Source organism: Balaenoptera borealis, assembly GCF_965194805.1.
Source record: "Balaenoptera borealis genome assembly, chromosome: 3".
NCBI lineage: Eukaryota > Metazoa > Chordata > Mammalia > Artiodactyla > Balaenopteridae > Balaenoptera > Balaenoptera borealis.
Genome location: NC_138866.1, coordinates 10949053 through 10973395, shown reverse-complemented (window position 1 = coordinate 10973395; position 24343 = coordinate 10949053). Strand labels below are relative to the sequence as shown.

General features: G+C 36.4%; 1 protein-coding gene across 8 annotated transcripts in view; it reads left to right on the top strand.

Moving 5' to 3' along the window:
* UNC79 (unc-79 homolog, NALCN channel complex subunit) overlaps window positions 1–24343 on the top strand; it is a 257982-nt gene that overhangs the window by 35207 nt on the left and 198432 nt on the right. For 4 of the 8 annotated variants that reach the window (XM_082384436.1, XM_082384433.1, XM_082384434.1 and 1 more), the window contains exons 2-5: window positions 926–1046; window positions 7989–8134; window positions 11624–11794; window positions 20005–20097. In XM_082384436.1, the coding sequence (XP_082240562.1) occupies window positions 926–1046; window positions 7989–8134; window positions 11624–11794; window positions 20005–20097 (531 nt within the window). Of the gene's footprint in view, window positions 1–925; window positions 1047–7829; window positions 8135–11623; window positions 11795–20004; window positions 20098–24343 lie in introns of all 8 variants that reach the window. The other 4 variants (XM_082384435.1, XM_082384430.1, XM_082384431.1 and 1 more) reach the window with 1 other exon arrangement.

The following is a 24343-nucleotide window of genomic DNA, read 5'->3' as shown; positions in this document are numbered from 1 at the left end:
TTTGGTAGCCTTAAAGATTGAAAGGACAAATGGACAGTGTTGAGAGCTCTGTGGAAGAGGAGACCTGAGAGACGTTGATCATCATGGCCCCTTGGGATTTGCAAAGAGGAATGACTAGAACTGGGCCATTCACTGCTGCCAGGTCAAAGGTCAGGTCAGGAATGTGGACAATGCTGGTGACTCCAGGTAGGTCTAGGAGGGTAAATAAGCCTATTTAGTCCCTCCTGAATCTTGAGAAGATCTGGGCAGCCAAGCTCAGAAAGCTATTAGGAAGTCTCCTAATTTATGAAGTTACTTGGACGAAAAATGTGACATTCACTTTTTGTAATTTGTTACCACACAGTCATTGCATTCTTACTTAATACTCACCAAATTAATCTACGTTAACAATTCTCACAGTTCAAACATTCACTAAACACACTTTATGATCACTTATTGTGTTAAAAATCTGGTTTTGATTGTTGCTATTATGCAACGGATTCCCTATATTTTAGGAGTCTTAGTGTTGTTGAAAGACCTTTTGAGTTTTCTCCAGTTTTAGTTAAGCACTATTAAATATAATTCTCTGGTGGCAGAGATATATATCTATTATTATTTTGCTAATAATAAGCTGACTTGGGGGTGATTATAGGATGATTTGGAGTACTGCCTTTCTTAGTGATAAAAAGTAACGGCTAATTTGTGACTAGGATATTAAGCCAGATAACTAAAAGTAATTTTGTGTGTGGAATACAATTATAAGTAAATTAAAGGTCTTTTATAATTGTTTCCATCATGGAATTCCAGTAAAAATTTACATATTTTCCTTAAAATACTGATTAACTTCCTGTATCTGATCATTAAAAAAAATAACTGTATGCCTAATACATATTACAAGATGATTCTTCTTTTTTTCTTTTTTTTTTTTTTTTTTGCTTTTATCTAGTTGCTTCCAAGATCCGGTACTTACAGGAATATCATAACCGGGTTCTCCACAACATTTATCCTGTACCTTCAGGAACAGATATTGCAAACACCCTGAAATACTTTTCTCAGACCTTGTTAAGGTAAGCTTTAAAATATCCTGTCCTTTGAAAGAATTATTAGGTAGTTCTACTAAATTGACTGGGACCTAAATTTTTATCGAACTGAAAGTCTTGAAGGGCCTTATGTTTTCTAGCGCTCTGCCAGAAGAGTCTGGACTCAAGCTTTCTGGGTGTATATAGCAGATGAGATCAGAGGCCTAACTGATAAAAATGGCTACTGCCTGCTTTCCTCAGTTGAACGCCTTTTCAAGAGATTTATATAGTGATAAAAGTTATATGTTTGGCACTAATATAGAGTGGAATTAAAAGGAGAACCTACATTTGCTTAAAATTAAGAACAGGAAACACATATGGTCTTAAAGAAAATCAGAATTACGAAGCATTTTTAAGTTCATCAGTAGTATTTCCTATTTCTCGAAGCATAATTTATGATAATAACAATTATTTTTAATCCATGTAACACTTCAAGTGTTCAATATGCTTTACAGTCGATATGGAGGACAACAAACAAAACCACGGCAGCCCTTTTTATACTGTCTGCTTTGACTATAAGGTAGAGACAGGGGGGACCCATCTGCTTCACAGTTCTCATTAGGAAAAGCAGGCAGACAAAGGTGAGCCTTTCAGGTAAAGACTCAATTGTAGGGGAAATAACATCGAAGAAGTGAGAGCACACTTCACTTTCCATTAAATTCTAAGGCTTGGTCTCTTCCATTATCATGATCTCCTCACTCCAGATCTGATTTTAGAAACACATTTCTTTCAGCTATATAACAGCAAAAGTTTTGTAAGATAGGCATTAGGGAAAGAACACCAGCTCAGAACGACTATAGTGGCACTGGAGTTCCCAGCAGTCTAAGGCTTTGCCCTGGGCGGACTGAATGCCTTGTAGAAAGAAGCCTCACTAGAGCAAGTCAGCTCCTAGTCTTCAGTGCCACTATCTCTGTGTTCTTATTCTTTGGAATGTCTCTTCTTCTTTAGAACCCCTAGTGTCCTTGTTCTATGTTAAAAGGATTCTGTTTATCAGATTCGTAGATTTCATACTTACATAGTAAGTTTAGGAGCTTGCTATAGGACATTTCTCTTTTCCAATGGCAGTGGAATAATTAGCTCAGTTTTCACAGTAATAATCAGATAAGGCACCAAGGCATCCGATTCTGTCCTCTTGAATTCTCCTTTTGTCTTTGAGGTCAGGCTTCTCAACGGGAAACACTTTCCTTTATCACAAATTCTGAAAGCTCTCTAAGTGAGAGACACTTTTCAGTAGGAAGCAAATTCCGAATTCCATTTGCAAAGAAACTGTGACATTCTAGTTGGCACTTCGAAACTTGCTGCTTAGGTCTTAGTCATGGTGCCAAAAAATTAAGAAATTTGGGATATTGAAGTCATGTTTGCAAGACATGAGGATTCCATTTTCTTGAGCAATGAATCATTAGAATATGATCATGAGTGACAGCATTTTAATGGTAAAACTAGTGTTAAAATAGTTTATTCAAGTGCTGTTGGGAAAGACTCTATGCAATTGAGTCCATTTTCAAAGGCAGACAATATCAACAGCCACAACGAATGGTAGTACTAACCAATAGCTATTATTATCATAGCAATATTATATTATAATATGTAATAGTAATGATATGTCAAGCACTTTTCTGAGCACTTTACATGTGTCATCTCATTTAACCCCTCATATTAATTCTATTAAATAAATATACTATTATACCCATTTTATATATAATGAAATTAAAGCACAGAGTGGTTAAATTGCTCGAAGTTACATATCTGGTGAGCGCTGGAACCAGAATTCGACCCTGGGAGTCCTAATCCACGGCACACGCTCTGAACAGTTAGGCTATGCTGCTTCTCCTTACTATTGCTGGTTATCATATTCTAGGGACACTTCTTTTAGTAAAAACTTGGTTTGGCCTTTGGGAATGCTGGCATCCATTATGAGTCCATAGAGTATAATTTTGGCTGTCTTTGAGATCTAGGGAGGAAAGGAAGTGCTTGGCACAAAGATTTACCATCTTTTTTTTTTTGGCCGCGCTGCCTGGCTTGTGGGATCTTAGTTCCCTGACTAGGGATTGAACCCATGCCCCCTGCAGTGGGAGCGTGGAGTCTTAACCACTGGACTGCCAGGGAAGTCCCCATCCTTTTGAAAGTTAAATTGAGCTATACCTGAGGTGATATGGACAGTGTTTCAATTCCCAGATGTTTTAGTGCTATCTCCCACTCAGCAATTCGTTGTGGCTAGTAGGTCAGAGCAGAGTTGACAGCCTATAGGACACACACAAATCAAGTGGGAGGAAGAAAGAAGACACTGAGTAACAAGTCCCTGGCTGGACTTTAATACTCACAGGTTCAACTCTTGGGCTGAACCCAATGCATTTTCTTTCTTCTCTTTGCCTACCTCAGTTTCAAAAAATTTTTCATCTCTTTTGTTTACTTTCCAATAATTCCAATAATACAGAACTTACAGCTATTGTCCTATGTATTAGACCAAGTTATGGTCATTTTCGTCATTCTCATTGTTGGTTTATACATCCGTAATAATCATATTTATAATTCTTCATTTTACTTATGCTGTTAGAAAGTTCAAGACAAATAAGATGGTCTAAGTATTTGGTGTCCAAGATTCTTTGACAGTAATGCTTTCTACTTACAAACAAGATGGTTTCCTTTGCATTTTATGTAATTTATTATATACATTCAGAAGCACTTCTTGCTTTCAGAATTCAGGTTCTTGGAAAGAAACAAGAAAGCATTAAAGATATATTCTCACAGAGTAACCCTCTGCTTTCTCTTTGGGTATTCTCAATGAAGTTAAAATTATTTTGGTTAAAATATGTGACTTGAAGTTCCAGCAGCATCATTTAAGTCACAATTGCATTTTTAGAGTAATAGTCCTTTGGTATTCATGCATGCACGCAACTCTCTCTGATTTCAGTAGAGGTTTGTACACATTTTCAAAGGCAGAGATTAGGCTAGGTGTTTAACTTCAATTAATTTAATCCATAGGAGAGGAGAGATTACTTGTGGAGAAATATAGAGACCATAATTGACTATCTCAGCAGTTGAACAGTCCACATAGGTCCACTTAGTTTATTATTGGACTCAGATTCATGGAGGTTCCCCAAACTCTAGGTGAGCAGCAGGCAAGTCCTCTGTGTTACTCAGCTTGCTGGCCCTTGAGTCTAGAGCAATGTTCTGTCCTTAGAAGGGGATCAGTAAGTATTTGTTGAATTGAATTGACTTGAGTCCAAATTTCATCCATCACAGGAACTCTTCTAGAGCATTTACTTAATCTAGCAGTGACCGAGGGTCCTGGGTAAGATTTTATGTGAGTGCTGAGGTGTCCTCATTTTAACTTAGTAGGGGGTCTAAGTGAGGCAATGGGCACACAGTTTATACACAACTTCAGAGTTTAGTTTTTTGCTTGCTTTTAGCATTAGAAGTGACTATGAAGATCAACTAGTTTAATCTCCCCTCATGGCTGCAGAGGAATCTGTCCATTTTATATTAGAAGCATTCTGGGACCATATTTTAAACATCTAAGGTCTTCTGTAGGGATCTTGCCTTTTATCTGGGAGAACATTTAAAGGCTTTCTTCTAGTCTTCCTATTTCAAACATTCTTTTGGAATTCCTTCCCCCAGATCACTCTTCTGGTGCCATTCGAACTGCTAGCACATACTATCTTTTTAAGAAAATCATTGAGTTTGGGGAAAGCTACTTGCTGCTAACTGTTTAGAAAATGTTTAATATGTTTTTAAAAGAGATTCTAGTTTCAGTTCGATAATCTTAATTGAATTCTAATTTCTAATGGCTTAGGAACAAAATACAGACCTTCAAATGACTGATTTATTGTCCACAGAGTAGCTTTAGAGCATAGCATAATCAAGTAAATTTTATGAAGTGCATAAATCTAATTCAAATGTCAAAGTTCATAATCTTATAGAAAGTTTATTTGACATATTAATTTTCTGTGCTATAGATACCTCAGGGCGACTCCTCATCTTTCCCCACACCCACAGTGTTCCTCTTCTCTTGGTTTCTCTTGATGTTGGAAGTAAATGCTTGGTAAAGAGGATCTCAGGAGTGAAGAGGAAAGGTGAAGAGTTGTCTGCTGGGTCAAACTCTTCTGAGCAGGGCATTCTTAATATTCTTTTTGGTTGGGTGTACAGACCTCTGGGAAAGAATCTCAGATGGGGAAGATGGTTTTATCATTCCCAAGTTAGACAGTTTGGTTGGGGAAATAAGTTTCTTTTTTTTAATGAATAAACTTCACAAAACATCATGAAATCACAATGCATTGTACATTTATTCATGAGCCCTTCTTAAGTTTTTCCACAAATGAAAACATTTCCTTACATTGAAACATGAATGATAATTTAAAACTGGTTTCATGGATTATTCATCTTCAGCCATTTTTTCTCAACCTCACCTACTTATTAAATCTAAAGGCAGTGAGAGAGAAGTTTACTGTTTCAGTGCTGACGTTTTTTCTTCCCTACGTATATGAAGTTGGTGCTGCTATCATTTGGAAACCCTCCATATACAGGAAGGGAAAAATATCAATGTAGAGCCTCCAAAGTTGATTTAACTAGTGTTTGTTAAATTATATCAAACTTTGGAAAAATACTACTGTGTATTTGAAAAGAATAATGTGCTATATTTCCCCCACCAAGGAAAAGTTTGATGAGAGCAATGTACTTAATTTAGAGAAAAGCATTAATGTATGCTCTACAGCTAATTTTATTCTCTAAGGCAAAGTATTGTTTTTCCGTGCCACTTCTATAAGAGCCACATGTTGCAATTTTGGAAGGATGCTGGTAGTAGGCTAATTTAGGGCTGAAGTTTGGGAAATAATATTTCTGACTTACATCCATTGTGATTTTAAGGGAATTTTCAGTGGGATAAAATCCTACAGGGTTAAAACAGATTTTTGGTGAGTGGGTTTATCAAGAATATAGCATTTAAAGGGGGTACTTTTAGGAGTAATTGAGTTATATGAGGAAAGTATAAAGTCTGATGGAAAATCTGATGGTATTTATAATAGATGTAGGCAGGCAGGGGTAACTGGAATGTTGATATTATCCCATTGTAAAGTATAAGCTTACAAAGTTAAATACATCACACACAAAAAAGGTAAATTAAATCCCTTTAAAAATTAAAAAATTACACTAAATCTTAAGTTATTTATTGCTAAGAAGTATTACATAACTATTCTGAAGTTATTTTTATTATTATTAATTGTTTTTCCCTGGACATTGGGTAACAGAAGACAAAGGAAATCGAGGTAAATTAGGCACATGGAAAATAAAAAGCATGTAGTCATTTTTCTTACATTGTAACATATTTCGCACTAAGAGTAAATAAAAATAAATGTAAATTTGAAATAGCGAGCATGCTTGACACTAACCAATTCTTCACACCACTGTAAAATTGTAAATGTAATATCATTAACTAAGAACTTAGTAATGTTTGATGCACATAGAATAAATGTAAGATAAGATTATTTCTATGTAATGAAACATTTATAAATTGTTATCTATTTTGATTAACATCGAAGTGTACTATATCAAAGCACTTTGTAAGTGCAGCAGATATTACCAGTATAATGTATAGATATTACCATTATAATGTCTTTAATGATTAAATAGTATAACCTAATTTAAAAAAACTAAACATTTGGCTAAGCAGTCATTTCTTCTATTTTTAAATTAGCAATTTTTCTGCTTTATTGCTTTTACTAAAAGGTTTTTATTTAAAAATTAGTGCTAAAAGAAAGCCAATTTATTTTTAAGAATTTCTTTTTATTTCCATTAAAATTTTTTTAACTTTGTAAATTATCTTTCCTTTAGTTTTTAGTGAGTTTTGTTGAATAATAACGTAAGTAGCAGCAGTAATATATATATGAGATCTTATTGTATGACGTGCAGCTATATGACAGATACTGCTTGCTTAGTCTTTAGAATTTTGAAGGTAACTATTTAATAAACCTCTGTTTGTATTCATAAAATAAAATGTTTCCTCCCTAACATGCAAAATTTAAAAAACACACATAAATAACCATTATCATTAGTTCACAAACATATGCTATGGACCATCTACTCTATATTATTTTATAGCTTTTCCAATGTAGTTTAGCTAACATTTTAGAAATATGTATTATTTCTAAATTCATATGCCTGTTTAAACTTCATTATCTCAAATGATACTGACAGAATGTCATGAAACAGTATCATAATATACATATAGACATTATTTTGATGCAATAAACATGTGATTTTTAAGACTCTCTTAATAAACACACATGTTTATTCTTTGCTAAAACATGTTTCTGCAAGTGCCATACCTATATTTTGCAAGTTTTTCTTTACCTGATTAAGACAGTCTTGCTGAAAACTTCCTTTGCTTTGAAAGCTCCTTTTAATTAGCAATGAAAGCTCTAACTCATTAGACAAAGCCATCATTCTTCCTTTCCGGAAACCTCGCCTTCATCAAATCAATAAACTGTAAAACATGGGTTTGGCACTGAAACATGCATTTTTATATTTTTGCTCCTTACTAGCCAGATAACACATGAGATGCAATGCAACTTCCGCAAAATAAACCTTACGTTATTGGTATCTCTGTGCATGAAGCTCTGCGACCCGTACTAGATTTGTAGATGCTGCTGGTGTGGCAATTGCATCTTATGTGGGATGTATCTGGTGTTTTATTATTTGTTTTAGAGTGTCATTTCAATGTAATGTGCTGTTCTTTGTGTCTTTGTTGTCTCTTTTTTTTCTTTGTCCCCCCAACAGCATTTTGTCCCGCACAGGGAAGAAGGAAAACCAAGATGCCTCCAATTTGACAGTGCCCATGACCATGTGTCTTTTTCCTGTGCCATTCCCACTCACCCCATCTCTAAGACCGCAGGTCAGTTCCATCAACCCTACTGTTACTCGCTCCCTCCTTTACAGCGTCCTGCGAGATGCTCCCTCTGAACGTGGCCTGCAAAGTCGTGATGCTCACTTGTCAGACTACCCTTCTTTGGACTATCAAGGCCTCTACGTGACTTTGGTGACTCTCCTGGATCTAGTTCCTTTACTACAGCATGGCCAACATGGTGAGCATTTAATTGAAACTTTTGAAAATGTACATGTATGTTTATAGATGCTAGAGACTGTTGTTGTTATTATAATAAATTGCTTGAAAGGTCTTTGTGTGGCTAAAACCTTTCTTACACTGAAGCTTAATTATGGTGTTTGCCTTATTATCATTTTTTTCTGTTTTATGGCCAGAGAGGTGTTATCCAAGTGGGTCTGCATGGGTGGGAGGAATGGGCTTGAGAAAGGAGGAAGACTATAAAAGGAACTTAACTATTCTCCCCTGATCTGCTTATCAAGGAGACTCTGGTTGAAATTACGATTTGGATGTTAAGTTTTAAAAACTTGCCCCCCAGGAAATGTAAGAGGTGGACCTTAAAGGGCACATCATATCCACTGACTAATTCTGTGATTTTGGGGAGCAAATCATAGAATCTCTCTGGGACTCATTTTTCCTGTCTTTAAACCCAGGAGATTAGATAATAAGAAATCTCTAGAATGCTTCCAAATTTAACAAACAATCCATAGTTATTAGAAAATGTTGACCAAGTGGTACAGTGTATAGTGGTGCTTTATGCCATATATAGTATATGCATGCCGTGTATGGTATACACTACACAGTCTTAGTGGTGCTTTAGGACAGAAGCCTAAGAGCATGCTTCTTTTCTTAACTCTTCCTCTTTCTACTGTGTGTCTTTAGTAAATTTCATTATCTTGCATGCTTACCAAATTCTTCTAACTCATAAAAAGGAGCACAATAATATCTACTGCTTAAGTATTCAATATTATATTTGGGAGAATCAAATGAAAAATCATACAGTAAGAAAAATGACTTTTGCAGCAAATGAGCTTTTAATACACCAGTTGTCTTAACTTTAAAGCACTGATAATTTGGTCCATGGAGGTATGATAACTAAAGTTTCACTGTCCAAAAAATTGGAATTTCAGAAATGGGTGGGTGGTGGAGGTTATTTTGTCTTTTAGTTATGGCTAACTTTCCTAAGAGAATGCTTAATGGTTTATTTAGTAAGATGTGTTCTGAACTTAAAAAAAAAAATCTTCTTTTATAAAAATGATGAAATGATTATTAATTTGTTTTTTATATTTACAATTCTGTATAACAGTGAATATAAAAAATGTAGAAACTTGTGAGTTTGCTTATTGTACAATTTTGTAGCTGTTTGAGTCTAGTCACTTTTATTGTGATCCTATCTCAGCTCAGAACTTAAAGGAGATGACTCTTTGAATGTAATATTCCCGGAGCTTACCATGGTGGTGAACTTGTCAGTGCTTTTCCTTTGTGACCACCTGCCTGGTCTTGGGATGGGCCACTGAGTTAGAGCCCCTTGATTAAGATAAAAGCATTCAGCTTGGTATCTCACAGCCCATTTAACTGCAGTTAATGTGTAAATTGTGACAATTTCAGGGGGGATTATTTGTATTTTTGCTCTTTTACCCACAGCTATTTTGTGACCTTCCTCTTTACTGTTATCTATAGGCTGTGTTCTTGTTCTGCATAACAGATCTCAGAAGATAGGAAAAACTCACTAGACCATCCCTTAGAGGTTAAAAACCAATACAACCCTGTTTTGATCTGAATGACATCAGACTTTCTGAGGGAGGGAGTTTGGAACGTGGAATTCTGGTTCCCAAGCTGGAACTTCTAAACGAGAATGACTGAGGTGTGGGTCCTGAGGATCTGAATTTTTAACTAGCTCTCTGGGTGATTCTTCTGTACACCAAGTTTGAGAACCACTGCACTGTACCCAGCAGAGCTGCATTTTTGTTGCAGTTCAGCTACTAACTCTCAGGTGTTCTTGGGCAATCACTTCCCTTCTCTGGGCCTCAGCCTCCTCATTTGAAAAATATTCCAGGGGGACTTCAGGTTCCTTTCAGTGCCAATGTTCTGTAACTAGGCTAAAAGGCAGCTGAGGTGTCTTATGTGCACAGGCTCAGTCAGTTCTCAGGAATACACTTGTGAATTTTCGGTTTCATCAATTTGAGCCCAAGGTTGACTGACCCTCACTCCCCAGTGGGCAGTGTGGCCACATCCTCTCTGCTGTCAGTTGATGTGCTTGTTGAGGTGGCATATTAATTCTAATGATAATCAGAATTAACATTAGGCATGAAAATAGCACAAAGAAGGTGCATCTGCTACAAGACAAACAAGTCTAATAGTTTTCTTTTATAATGGATATGAAAATGAGAAAAAGCCTTCATTGTCAAGTCTTGGCTGATGAACTGTATATCAGGAGATCCAGAAACATCAAAATATGTATTCAGTGTGATGGGATTTGGTTTACATGCATTCTAAAGCTAAATCGTTATGATTTTTTGAATGTCCTCTATTTTTACTCCTTGTGCAGGTAATAATAATAATAACAATATTAATATTCATAATAATATCTAATATTTGTGGAGCACACATTAGGTGCTATGTTAAGCACTTTACGTTTTTCTCATTTAAACCTCCTAACAATCCTTCTAATGAAGTGAGGTAGGTACTGTTCCTATCACTTAAAAGCGTTGATAGAAAGATTATTATGAGGTGGCACGTCCTTCTGTGATAATTGATAACTAAGTGTGCAGGGTCATGCAGTATCAGTTTACGGCTTCCCTTCTTTGGTGCGTGCTGAATCTGCCGCTGTGCTGGAAGACGCAAATTACTTCATTGCCCAGGACTCCAGATGTAGGAAGATTGTTCGGTCGATGGAGCAGAAATAGCATGGTTTTATTTCCAGTCTTGCCCTTGATTTTTCTAAAAATTCCCGTGAGAAAATAATTTAACATCGCTGTGCCACAGTGATCTTGTGTAAAATGTAACAGAGGTAAGAATGCTGGAAAGATTTCAAGATTCGTTATCACTTGGAAAGTGCTTTTAATTTATGAAATCAGGGAGTAATATGAATACCAAGTACTACTGAAGATGGATAAGGTGTTGAGGAAAAGCTCACATCATAGATACGGTTGACCCTTGAACAACTTGTGGGGTTAGGGGCACTGAGCCCCCATACAGTTGAAAATCTGCAATCTCTGCTGCTCTCTCTGCCTCAAAAACAAAGGAATTGATAAATGACTCACCTAAGGGCAGGGAGCTGAAACAGTTTGGATAGAATCAGGACTCAAACCCTAGTTCTTTGGGTTCCACTTATTGTGATCTCTAATTGAACACAAACTTTTCCCTGCACTTAGTTGATTTAAAGATCTGTAAAATGAAGATACAGGTACTATATTTATTGAAAAAATCCATGTATATAAGTAGACCCACACAGTTCAAACCTTGTTGAAACCCAACAGTTCAAAATTTGTGTTGTTCACGAATCAACTGTATATTTCTTAATGCAATCATTCATCAAAGACTGTGTACGTACTCTACAGAACTCTTGATAGGAAGGGAGTGATGGTTGCTTATAATTTAAACCAGTTCATAAAAACTTAAAATGTAAAATTAGCATTTTTTGTTAAATGGCAAAATATTCAGTGACTGATTACTTCATTTTGTTTTGTAGATCTTGGACAGTCAATATTTTATACAACTACGTGTTTGCTCCCCTTTCTCAATGATGATATTCTGAGTACTTTGCCCTACACGATGATATCAACTTTAGCTACCTTTCCTCCGTTTCTGCACAAGGATATTATTGAATATCTCAGCACATCTTTTCTACCAATGGCTATATGTAAGTTCGGTCTTACCTAATACTAGATGATTTTTATGTGTTGTATGAATGGAAATTGCTTTTGCTGTTTAGGCTACAGATTTTCAAGATTATAATGGAATCACTTGCTGTATACATGTGCTTTGATTTAAATTCAGTTATTTCATCATGAATAGTATGGTGAACATCAAAGAAAGAAAAAGACAATTATACCTTAGAACTGTTGTATTCACATAGTTTGATCTTATTGGATAGGAAGAAAGAACATGTCAAGGCACAGTCTGTATTTCCTCCATATAAATCATGGTATTTTTTGGCTACTTTAGAAAAAAGCGTGGAGTGAAGTGCTGCCTTAGATGTAGAAATTCTTATCTTTTGCATCTGAAAGCAGTAGGGTGTGCAGGGAAGAGCAATGGATAGAATCAGGATATGTAGATCTCCTGTGGTCTCAGTTCTGTCTGTAATCTGCTGTATGATGTGAGGTTGGGCAACTGACATAGTTGAAACTTCATCTCCAGAATGATGATATCATCAGCTTTCCCTCACAGGGGTGTTGTGATGACAAAATGAGTCAAAATTTATGAAAACACTTTGAAAAAAGCTGACGTTTACAACTCATGTGCAAGGTACTCTTATAAACGTGGAATCGATTTGAATTCTGTTTCACTTTTATAAACTTAATTCTGCAGGCTTTCCAGATGTGATAACAGAGAGAAAAAAATAAGTTGGGTTGTGTTTTTTTATGATCAAAATCCTGTTAAAGTATTTTTTAAAAGAAATGGGTGATTAATTAATCTACATTTCAGTGGATAATCTGAAAAGATTATGGGTTTAGGAGTCAAACAGATCTAGATTCAAATCACAGCTCTGCTACCAACTAGCTGTGTGAGCTTAGGCAAGTTACCTAACCTTTCTGTTTCTTACCTGTAAAATGAGAATAATGATAATACTGCCTCATAAGGTCGCTGTGACAATTGAGATGATTAACTGGAACATTGATAGAGTGCTAGCACAATGCCTAGTGTTCAATAAGTGTTAGTTCACTTCTCTCCTTCCCTTAAGTCTTGTTCTATAATAATGCCTGTGTTGGTCACATTCAATTCCTAGAGATCATTTTTCACTGTTTTAATGTTATGTACTTATGATCTTATTAAAGTTGTTGCTTTGTAATAACAATTGGTAAACATATGTACCTTTGAGCCACATTTACTTATTTTACAATGAGTTTAATTTTAGCTATGGAATTGTAATTTTCATGTCTTTTAAACAAAGAGTCTGACTTCTGCCTAAATTATATAGCTATTTAAAAAATTAGCAGACTGATTATACTGTTCAAGTAATAGAATATTTGATCATTCTCTTTTTCGGTTCTGTGTAACCTTATTGGCAAGTACTTGCTTATGGATACAGCCTTAGGATTGCATAGTTGTATTTTTTTTTAATAAGTATGTTAACTGTTAAACTTAGGCATAGAAATTTTTTTCTTTTAAGAATAGCAGGTGAGGCTGCATCTTTCTAATAACGAGTGTAAATTCACTGTATCCTTCCTTCTTAGAAATAAGTTAATAATTTTGGGAGATGTAGTGCATATTTCAGGCCCTTGAAGTTATAAAGAGCAACCGAGCATGTGACAGCTGGCAACTTGTTTCTTCACCCTTGATTATTAATTTCTGCTTAATTAGAAACAGACCCCAAAACATGCCTTGTAGTCACATTGGAATCCTTACTTATTTAAATGTGTGAACTTGGCAACTAAGGAGAACAAAATAGTAAGTTGGGTTTACAAAACTTGTGTGAATATTTTAGTGCTCATTAGTGGAGTAGCTTGGTGTTCGTTTAAAGGGTAGGGACAAGTCATTTCTGTCTCCATTTTTTTTTTACTGTAAAGGAGAGGTTTAGAAAATAATGTTCCATCTCTAAGGTTATTTCTGGCTTAATAATTCTAGGTTAAATAACATCAATCTTATTTTACGTAAGAGGCACATATCTTCCTCCAATGCAATCGCTGATCTGGTTCATTTATTTTGTTGCTCTGGTTTTAGTCTCCTAGTTCTGACTTTCTCGTTTCTCGTCACCATTCCTGTAGTTCAACAGTAGCCAATCTTTATCATCTTTAAATCTTTGAAAATAAATTGTGGTACTAACCTTTAAAGCCAAATTCTATTAAACGATTCAGGCATTTCTTTTGTACTTACTCCTTCATAGAGTAGATACAAAGGACATAGATCCAAAGATGGAGGGGATTGAGTTCCAGATTAATCAAGTCAAACTGAATTGATGTGAGAATGTGTGTCTCTTGTTTGTGTCCATGTTGGTTTTATTTTTGGAAGTTGTTTCAGTGTGTAGAAATTCTGACCAGAACAAGAGGGGAGCATTTAACTTCTTCCAGAATATTTTTATTTCAGACCTGAGATGAAGGATGTTGCATTTTCTGAGGACTTGATAAAATCTTTAAGACAAAAAGGCTTTTATCTCTTTGGTATGGTATTCACAAGGTCAAATGTAATACATGGACAGTTTTTCAGGTGTTAAATGATTGTATCATTAAAGACTTAGAAGATGAAAGTCTGAGCTCTCAAGTGGACCTAATGCGGTATTGCAGCTCCTTCAGTTTAAGAGCCCTGCATGTATATCAGTTATGTCTTTTATGTCATTTTTGTCAATAAACCAAGTACTGTGCTTTTATTTTAAATAACTCCTTTGAGGTGCTGCAGAGCAAACTGCAATTTATTATAAAAATTTCCTTTGACATAACCTTTTCTTGTTAACTCTTTCCTTGTGTATATATTAAGATACACTTGTTTTTATTCCACATGTGTGCAATAGGCTTTGTTTATATATGTATATTAAAGGAGTTACTAAGAATTGAAAAAGTCATTTGCATTTCACCATGGAAACCTCTCTTTTTCCACAAAGGTTCTGTGATTTGTGGACCAAATTGAAATATGGATGTTGGGAAGATGATATTTTGGCAGAGAAAAGAAAAAGCGGGTCCCAAATGAACATTATGTGATGTAGGATACATTATTTTAAAGTGAATAGTAAAGCTGAACAATTAAATCAGTGAAAGAGCCTTCTAGTGGTATCTTGGTATCCTGAACTGTGCAGTCTCATCTAGTTTCTTTTCCAACTTAAATTTCCTCAAAAATCACTCATCCTCAGGTAAAAAAAGAGGTTCATTTAGATCTTTACATTGAATTAAAAGCAATTGTATGATTTAATTGAAGGTCTGCTTCCAAACCATTGGCCCTGTATCATTTTTTTGTTCTATTGCTACTACAGAGGATGCGTGTTATGTTCTATGATCTTCCAAACAGTAATAAGTAAAGATAATAGAAAAAAGACAGTAAAATACCAACACAAGATATTGATGGTATTTAAATAATCTTTTATATATAAAATCTGTTTTATTAGCTAATGATTGTTTTTATAAAGTAGATCTTACTATACTTTAAGAGCTTTATTATTGAATTGTGGGAAATGTTTTGGAATAGGAATCCAGAAGGGCTGAATTGTAGGCTGAATCTCTCAACCTTATCAAACTTTAGTTTCTTTAGCTGTAAATTTGTGAATAACTGTAACCTCACTTGTCTACATCACAATGTTTGTTGTGAAGACCATGACATAACATATGGGAATGACCTTTGAATATTGTCTGATGTTATACCAGTGTATAACACTCAGTCAAATAACAGACATGTCAAATCCCATTGCAACTAATTCCAATATTCTGCTCAAAATCACGTTGTCCTGAAATTTTATCATCTTAAATATTGCTTGAAATAATAACGGGCCATCTACTGAGGTTTGGGATTTTTTTACCCTAGAGTGTGTTGTATAATAACAGTAATTGTTATGTCAGGTTTTGATCTCATAGAACCTGCAGTGTTGATGGGCAATCCTGTCTCTATGACTTTTTATTAATCTACCAATCTGCACATATTTTAATGCTACATAGACTTCAGGTTCATGGTGTCTTAGTCCTCCCTTTATGTTGAACTGATATGACCTTCTGACAGCACAGGTATCTTATGCTCAAACCCTATCTCATGGAACACAGTTACCTCTGCTTACATAAACAGAGGCCACTTGCTAATCCAGGCAGCACAGGAAATGGTTCTGTCATATGGTAGAACTGGCATCAGAATGTTTTTCTTCTTCCCAGGTGATTCCCTTACCTTTAACCCTTAAAAAGGTATAAGGCTAGAGGGGTTTATTTAAATATATTTCAATTCAGACCACTTCTTACCACTGTCTCTCATCTGGACCAGACCAATAGCTTCTGAGCTGGTCTCCATGCTTCTACTCTTAGCCCTCCTACAGCCTGCTCTCCACCAAAAAGCCAGAGCTATCCTCCAAACATGTGAGTCAGATCATGTCACTTCCCTCTTCAAAAACGTGTAATAGCCTCCCATCACTCCTACAAATCAAATTCAACACCCTTCTGTGGCCCACAAGGCCCTCTGCCTTGTGATGTGGGCCCTGCTTATCTTACTACTTCATCACTTGCGTCTGCTAATGTTCACTCTGCTCTGTCCATATTGGCCTTTCTGCAGTTTCATAAAGGCACCAAGCTTTTGCTTTTGCTCCAGGCTTTTTTCCTCTGTGTCCAAAGCCCTTCTTGCAAATGGTCACATGATTTGCTTCCTCACTCCCTTCAGGTCTCAGCTCAAGTATCACAGTCTTCCCAGAGGCCCTTCCTTACTCTCAAGCTAAAATAGGACCTTCCGTTGCTTTCTACATATTCCCTTGCCCTGCTTTATGTTTCTTCACAGGTATTTGTTTGCCTGTTCCTCTGGAATAGTGCTGTCCACAGAACTTTCTGCAATGATGGAAATGTTATATAAAATTCTGTGCTGTCCAATAGAATAGCCGCTAGCCACATGTGGCAACTGAGCACTTGAAAATGTATCTAGTGAGAGATACTGAATTTTTAATTTAGTTTACTTTTAATTAGTTTAAATTTAACCACGTGTGGCTACTATATTGGATAGCACAGCTCTAGCATTTAAGCTTCATAAAGACAAAGACTTGCCTATCTTATTTATGGCGGTGTCTCAAGGGCCTAGAACAATGTCTGGATACTGAAAAAAAGATACTCTGTGAATAAGTAAGTGACTAGCACATTAGCTGTGAAGTCAAGTGACTTAGGCTGTAGTCCTAATAATTAGGTTGGTGTTCGCATGCAAAATTTGGTTTCTCTTTTATAAAATGGCTTTTCCCATATACTTTTTTTTAAAAATGAGAATCATATAAGAGCTGTACATGATAACACGTTAGGAATTATAAAATGCAGAAACAGATTAAGAAATTGTTATTGTTCATAGAAGGAGGGGATGGTGGTAATGATTGTTTTGGTGGTGCTAGGAGGATCAGGGAATAGGCCTTAAAACTTAATAGTATTTTCTGAGCACAACGTTAAATGTAAAATTTTCTTATTTTGATTACTTCTCTGCTTCCTTCCATCGTATGTAGCTTTGACCTTAGACAGCCTCACTGGGACAAGCTGCACATCTGTTTGCCTCGTGCCTTTTTAACAAGATTCAATAAATGATGTGTGCCTCTGCATGTTTATTAAATTAGAATTGTGGTGATTTTGTTCAGTCTGTTAGGAAGCTATGAAATTGCAAGGCACTGTCTGTTTATAGAAATATTGGAGCTAGTTTCTGAGGGCTGGAGCCACGGGAGCACTCTTGGCTTTGTGGCTGACCATTCTTGAGGGAGAGCGTAGATTTGTAGGGGTAGGGGGGACATTCAGAGGTCACCGAGCCATTTGTCCTGTTCTCCAAATAAACTTCATCTAAATCATCTGAGACATTTGGGCACCTCTCCCATTTTTTTTTTTTAAATGTTTATTTATTTATTTATTTTGGCTGTACCGGGTCTTAGCTGCAGCACACGGGATCTTTTAGTTGCAGCATACGAACTCCTAGCTGTGGCATGCATGCGGGATCCAGTTCCCCAACCAGGGATCAAACTCGGGCCCCCTGCACTGGGTGCGTGGAGTCCCACCCACTGGACCACCAGGGAAGTCCCATCTCTCCCATTTTTAAAGGCCTCCAGGCACAGTGCTTCTCAGCCTACCTTAATAAGTAGTTTTCATTTTTTAGAAACACTTATAGTTTAAAAGTTTGAAATGAGTTTAAACAAAGGTGAAAACACTTGTCCCAAAAGGAATGGATATAGTATACATATAATTATTTTTCCTTGCGTATGTCAAAGACTACACTTTCTTTTGCTTTTTTTCCCCCTTAAAGAAAGAACACAAGGGCATGCAATTATTCCTCCCACACTTGGACACCTTACTGAGTATTTCCTTTCTTGTTCTCATTCCTGTAGTAGTACTTCTCAAATGCAGCTCCAAGGCCCACTTGGTCAGAATCACTTGACGTCCTTATTAAACATGTAGCTTTCCTGCTTCCAAACTGATTGAGTTAGACTCTCTAGGTATGGGGCCCCGGAAGCTGAATTTGAACCATCTCCCTGTCTAAACTCTGAGAGAAACTGAATCTTGTTCTTTAGGATTTGGCACAAAGATTTTTTTCTTTGATTAATCGTATTTGACTAATCAGCTTTAACGTCTAAGAGCAGCGAGCTGATCCTCACATCTTTGTATAATAACTAATTCTTATTTATATTGTATAACCAAACTAATTTATGTACCTGAATATCACCTGCTTAGTGGGTTAGCAGCAGCCCAGCAGTAAGTTATTAATAGAAGCAAACTCAGGTAAATGGAACTTAATTATGGATCTGTTTTATTTGTTTATTTCTGTAAAGCTATTATAAAGGCCACTGTCCATTGTGGTGCTCAGTTTTTTACATTAAAAAGAAGAATCATGTTAAATTTTTGTTTGTCTTCTCTACTTTACTATACAACAAACCTTTTATTTGTGCTTTAATGATTCTTTTATACCTGTGTTTTATTATAAGCTGCCTTATTCTTGTTGGTTGTAGGTGAGATACTATTCCCACACATTGCACTTTAATACTTTAAAATAAAGCAGATTTTAGGGTTATCTGCTTTTTTCTTCTTGTCTGTGTTGATGGTCTTCTGCAGTATGTGTTGGAAATTGAGAGTTGACTTTTTGAGGGTGTTATAGTCACTGTTTACTGTTCTGTTCATGCTTTCTTGACAATTTGCTACAGGAGCCCAGCTATAAGGAGAGGTTTCTGCTATTCCTGCAATTATCCTGAGAAAAAGAATTCATTTTATATTTGAGTCCTTGTAAAGTATTGTGGGCCCTTTCTCAGTTACTGTGTTTAGAATAATAAAGTACTCTGGAGACAACATATTACCCCAAATGACCTCCATCAGTGATAGTTCTGGATGCTTATAGAGGTTACCTGATACCCTCTATTCAAAAAGAAAGAGAAAGAAAGTTAATACAGTATTGGATGTCTTCCTAAACAAGCCACTTAAAGATGTCTCTTAAAAGCAGTATGTAAGTGGTTATCTCATGGAGATCACAATTATATGGCTAAAAGATGAATTTTGAAGAAACCAACTGGCTTTGTGATTGAATACTGCGGGATAGGATAAAATGTCCAGCAACCGCATTATTCACAGATTCAAAAAGTGCTGTGTTTCAAACAGCTCAGGTGGATGTGAAGATGGTAAGCTCTGGAAAACTAAAAAAGTGATTGTCATGATGATTAAGATGCTGATGATGAAGTTACATGTGAAGGTTTGAATAAAATTGTTTAATGATAGGTGAGAGTTGAAAATAATTTTAAAATTGATATAACTAAATGCATATGGTACCCATTAAAAGTAGACTCTTTCATCTGCATCTCTTAAAGTTAATACATTCAAGTCGTGTTCAAAAACGTTTTATTTTTACCTTCTTATTTGGATAACCTTCAACATGCCTTATATTTGGGTACATGGAGGATTCTGTTTTTTCTTTCTTTTCTACCTAGATATAAACATCTTGGAAACAGAGATCACATTTAAGTACAGTTCTGATAAAACGATTACATTACATTCTGGCATTACTCCTGCGCCTTGAAGATTCTCCCTAAATGTGCCTATGATAATGACTACTGTAGCGTTTGTATGCTAGGACAAATTTTGTGGTTTTATTTATGCAAAACTTCTACTGATTTTTTTTTTCAAGTTTCTTCTCAGCTCTCATGCTCTATGCAAAGTAGCAACTAAATATAAATGTACAAATATATAAATATATATATAACTAAATTGTGTCTAATCAAAAAAATTTTCATTTCAGTGGGCTCCTCAAGGAGAGAAGGTGTTCCTGCCCATGTTAATCTCTCCGCATCATCCATGCTAATGATTGCAATGCAGTACACATCCAATCCAGGTAAGTGGAAATTTGGATGGCTTCACTAATTCCAAACCAATAATTAAATAAGACATCAAATAAGCAAGCTAGAAATTCTCATGTGAGAAGAACTTCTCTTGGTAAATAGAAACTGGAGATGTGTTAGAAAACAGACTTTCAAATTGAAATAAATTTCCTTTGCCTCTTGCTATTAGCAGTAATCTTGCTGACTAGTGATATTTTTAGAATGTCTGAGAACACAATTTTAGAACAGACTGGAAATTGCTTGAATATAAATATATAGAAATAATTAAATTAGAAATATAAAAATCACCTGAAGTTCTAACAACTAAAGGTAACCACTGGGAATATTTTGTGAATTCGCTACTCTAATACCTCATGAATATCCTTGCACACAAATCTTTTGTTACATCCCCACTAATTATACGTGAAAGTACATTGTAACCTGTCATTGAGTGTTATTATAACATTTGTATAGAGATGGACAGATAAAAAGTAATATGTCATTTTGATCTGTGTTTCTTCGATTTCTAGTAATGTGGGACAGATTTAATCTGATATATTCTGTTGGATTTCCATTCATCAGTGTAATTGCAGATGAACTTTGGGAAACTGACCTAAAAGGGGGCTGACTGTTGGAGTCACATGCTAAGATATGAACTCAGTTTTTGTTTTCATTTGGAAAGTAAACAAATTTGGTGGCCCTGTTTTCAGCCTTCTACTTCATTACGTAATGAATAATAATTGAGTTTTTGACTCAGCATGAGGAAAACAATTTTTTTCATTTCAAAATCTTAATGCTTCTTAGCCTGGAGTATCATCCTTTAAATATGAAATTCCTTATGATTATTATGTGCATTTAATTAAAATGTATATTTTTGGGGAAGTTATACCTCGTGTCTCACTCTGGCTTAAAGGATCCTCATAATGTCATTTATATTTATTAGATTTTATGTCCTGAAAAAAACCCCTTCACATAGAATCTAGTTAGTTAACTAAAGTCTCATCATCAGGGTTTGGTCCTAATTTCTAAGTTGGAGGCAGTAGAGCAGGTTGGGTAGAATCGTGTGCTTTGAGGTTAAGGGTATGTGGGTTCATAGCTGAGCTCAGCGCAGATTGCCAGGTAGCTTAACCTTGAGCAAGTTCTTTAACTCCCCTAAGACCAAGTTCCCTCATCTATAAAATGGGGATTCTTCCTGTAGTACCTTAAAATGTTGTTGTGAGGATTTAATGACTTAAGTGTGTGTGAAGTGCTTCCTTAGCATAGTGATTTGACATATCATAAGCACTGCTCAGTAAACGGCAACACGGATCTCTACAATCTGCCATTGTCTTCTTGGAGTTGAACGTTTCATTGGGAAACCACTGTGATCAAATACTTCTGTTACTTCTTAATCTGTATCTTCATCTGTTCATGGGGGAACGTGTATAGCCAGCTATTCTATACTAAGAATGACATTTGGGACCCCAAATTAATCTTGTGATGGGGGAAACATAAGAAGTGAGGTGCTATCCACCAGGGGACTCTCTGAGATCAAGCAGGTAGGGCATCATTATCATTTGAACTTTTACTGGGGGAGACAGCAAGTGGCAGCCTGGTCCTTGTAGCTGATTGTGTATCAAGGATAGAGCAGGGTTCTTGCTCAGGTACCAGGAATTCATTGTGTAAAACTCCTGTGTACATGGCTCCATGCTAGGCATTGCGAAAACCACCCTGAAATGTAAGATATGATGCTTGCTGTGGAGCTTATGTCTAATTGGGAAGATTAGGCATGTTTACATAAGTCATTAATTTACAATGTAAAGTAGTATGTAAAAAGTACCAAATAAATACTATAGACTGTATTAATTCATCAGAGAACTCTATGGGTTAAAATAATCAGGAAAGGCTTCGTGCCACTTGAGCAAAGAATGGGTCTTAAATTACAGATAGAATTTTGATTGATAAGGTAAGTGGGGCGTTCTGGGAGGGGAAGCAATTTATTTATTTATTTATTTATTTGTTAATTTTCATTGGAGTATAGTTGCTTTGCAGTGTTGTGTTAGCTTCTACTACTGCACAGCAAAATGAGTCAGCCATACATATACATATATCCCCTCCATTTAGGACACTACAGTGCATTAAGTAGAGTTCCCTGTTCTATACAGTATGTTCCCATCAGTTGTCTATTTTATACATAGTATCAACAGTGTATAGGAGTCAATCCCAATCTCCCAGTTCTTCCCACCCCCATCCCTTTCCCCCTTGGTATCCATTTGTTCTCCACGTCTGTGTCTCTATTTCTGCTTGGCAATTAAGGTCATCTGTACCATTTTTCTAGATTCCACATATATGTGTTAATATACGATACTTGTTTTTCTCTTTCTGACTTACTTCACTCTGTATGACACTCTCTAGGTCCATCCACATCTCTGTAAGTGACCCAGTTTTGTTCCTTTTTACGACTGAGTGATAGTCCATTGTATATATGTTCCACATCTTCTTTATCCATTCCTCTGTTGATGGACATTTAGGTTGCTTCCATGTCCTGGCTATTGTAAATAGTGCTGCTATGAACGTTGGGGTGCATGTGTCTTTTTGAATTATGGTTTTCTCAGGGTATATGCCCAGTAGTGGGATTGCTGGGTCATAGGGTAGTTCTATTTTTAGTTTTTTAAGGAACCTCCATACTGTTCTCCATAGTGGCTGTATCAATTTACATTCCCACCAACAGTGCAAGAGAGTTCTCTTTTCTCCACACCCTCTCCAGCATTTGTTGTTTGTAGATTTTCTGATGATGCACATTCTGACCGGTGTAAGGTGATACCTTACTGTAGTTTTGATTGCATGTCTCTAATAATCAGTGATGTTGAGCAGCTTTTCATGTGCTTCTTGGCCATCTGTATGTCTTCTTTGGAGAAATGTCTATTTAGGTCTTCTGCCCATTTTTTGATTGGGTTGTTTGTTTTTTTGATGTTGAGCTGCATGAGCTGCTTGTATATTTTGGAGATTAAGCCTTTGTCAGTTGCTTTGTTTGCAAATATTTTCTCCCATTCTGAGGGTTGTCTCTTCGTCTTGTTTGTGGTTTCCTTTGCTGTGCAAAAGCTTTTAAGTGTCATTAGGTCCCATTAGTTTATTTTTGTTTTTATTTTCATTACTCTAGGAGGTGGGTCAAAAAAGATCTTGCTGCGATTTATGTCAAAGAGTGTTCTGCCTATGTTTTCCTCTAAGAGTTTTATAGTGTCTGGCCTTACATTTAGGTCTTTAACCCATTTGGAGTTTATTTTTGTGTATGGTGTTAGGGAGTGTTCTAATTTCATTCTTCTACATGTAGCTGTCCAGTTTTCCCAGCATCACTTATTGAAGAGGCTGTCTTTTCTCCATTGTATATTTTTGAGGAAGGGAAGCAGTTTAAATAAAGGGACTCTCTAGGTCTGTTCATGGGCAGTCAGTGGACTCCTCTGAGCAAGGTTCGTGTAGCAAACATATGGAGAATAGCAGACACCGTGTAAGAGAAAGTACCCCGGAGCATCTGCACTTGAGAACTCAGTCATGGCTTCACAAAATTCCAAGTCTAGAGGACCATTTATATACTCAACAAACAGTTACTGAGTATCTGCTATGTGCCAGGCACTGGGAACACCATAATTAGCAAAATAGAACCGACCCTTTCCTCTCTTCATAAAGCTTATCGTGTGGTGGAAGGAGAAGACATTAATCAAATAATTGTAACAGCAAATGCCCAGTTTCAATTGTGACAAGTTCTCCGAAAGAGGTACATTGTGCTATGATGAGACCCTATAAAAGGGGATTTTTCTTTTATTGAAGAGGTCAGGGAGGGCTTTTCTGGGAATATAACCTTTGGTCTGAGGACTGATGGATGAGTAGCATTAACAAGGCCTATCAGGGAATGGAGGTTTCCAGGCAGAGGAATCTCATATGTCAGAAGGGAGCCTGGCAAGCAGGGGGGACTGAAAGGTCGTTGTAGCTGGAGCTCAGAGTGAGGGCTGCCTGGTGTGAGATGAGACTGTAGACTTCTGCGGGCCAGAACATGCAGGATGTCGTAGGCTCTGGGAGTCCTGCGTTCATCCCAAGTCTAATGGAAAAGCGCTGAAGGACTTTGAGTGGTGGTGTGTGTGTCACCCGAGCTGCAGTTGAGAATGGATTAAGAAGGAGCCGGAGTGGGTACAGATTGACCCATGAGGAGGCCATTGCATTTGTCTAGGCATGTAAAAGTCAGGGTTGGTTGAGGCCGAGAAAAGTGGATACATCTGAGAGCTATTT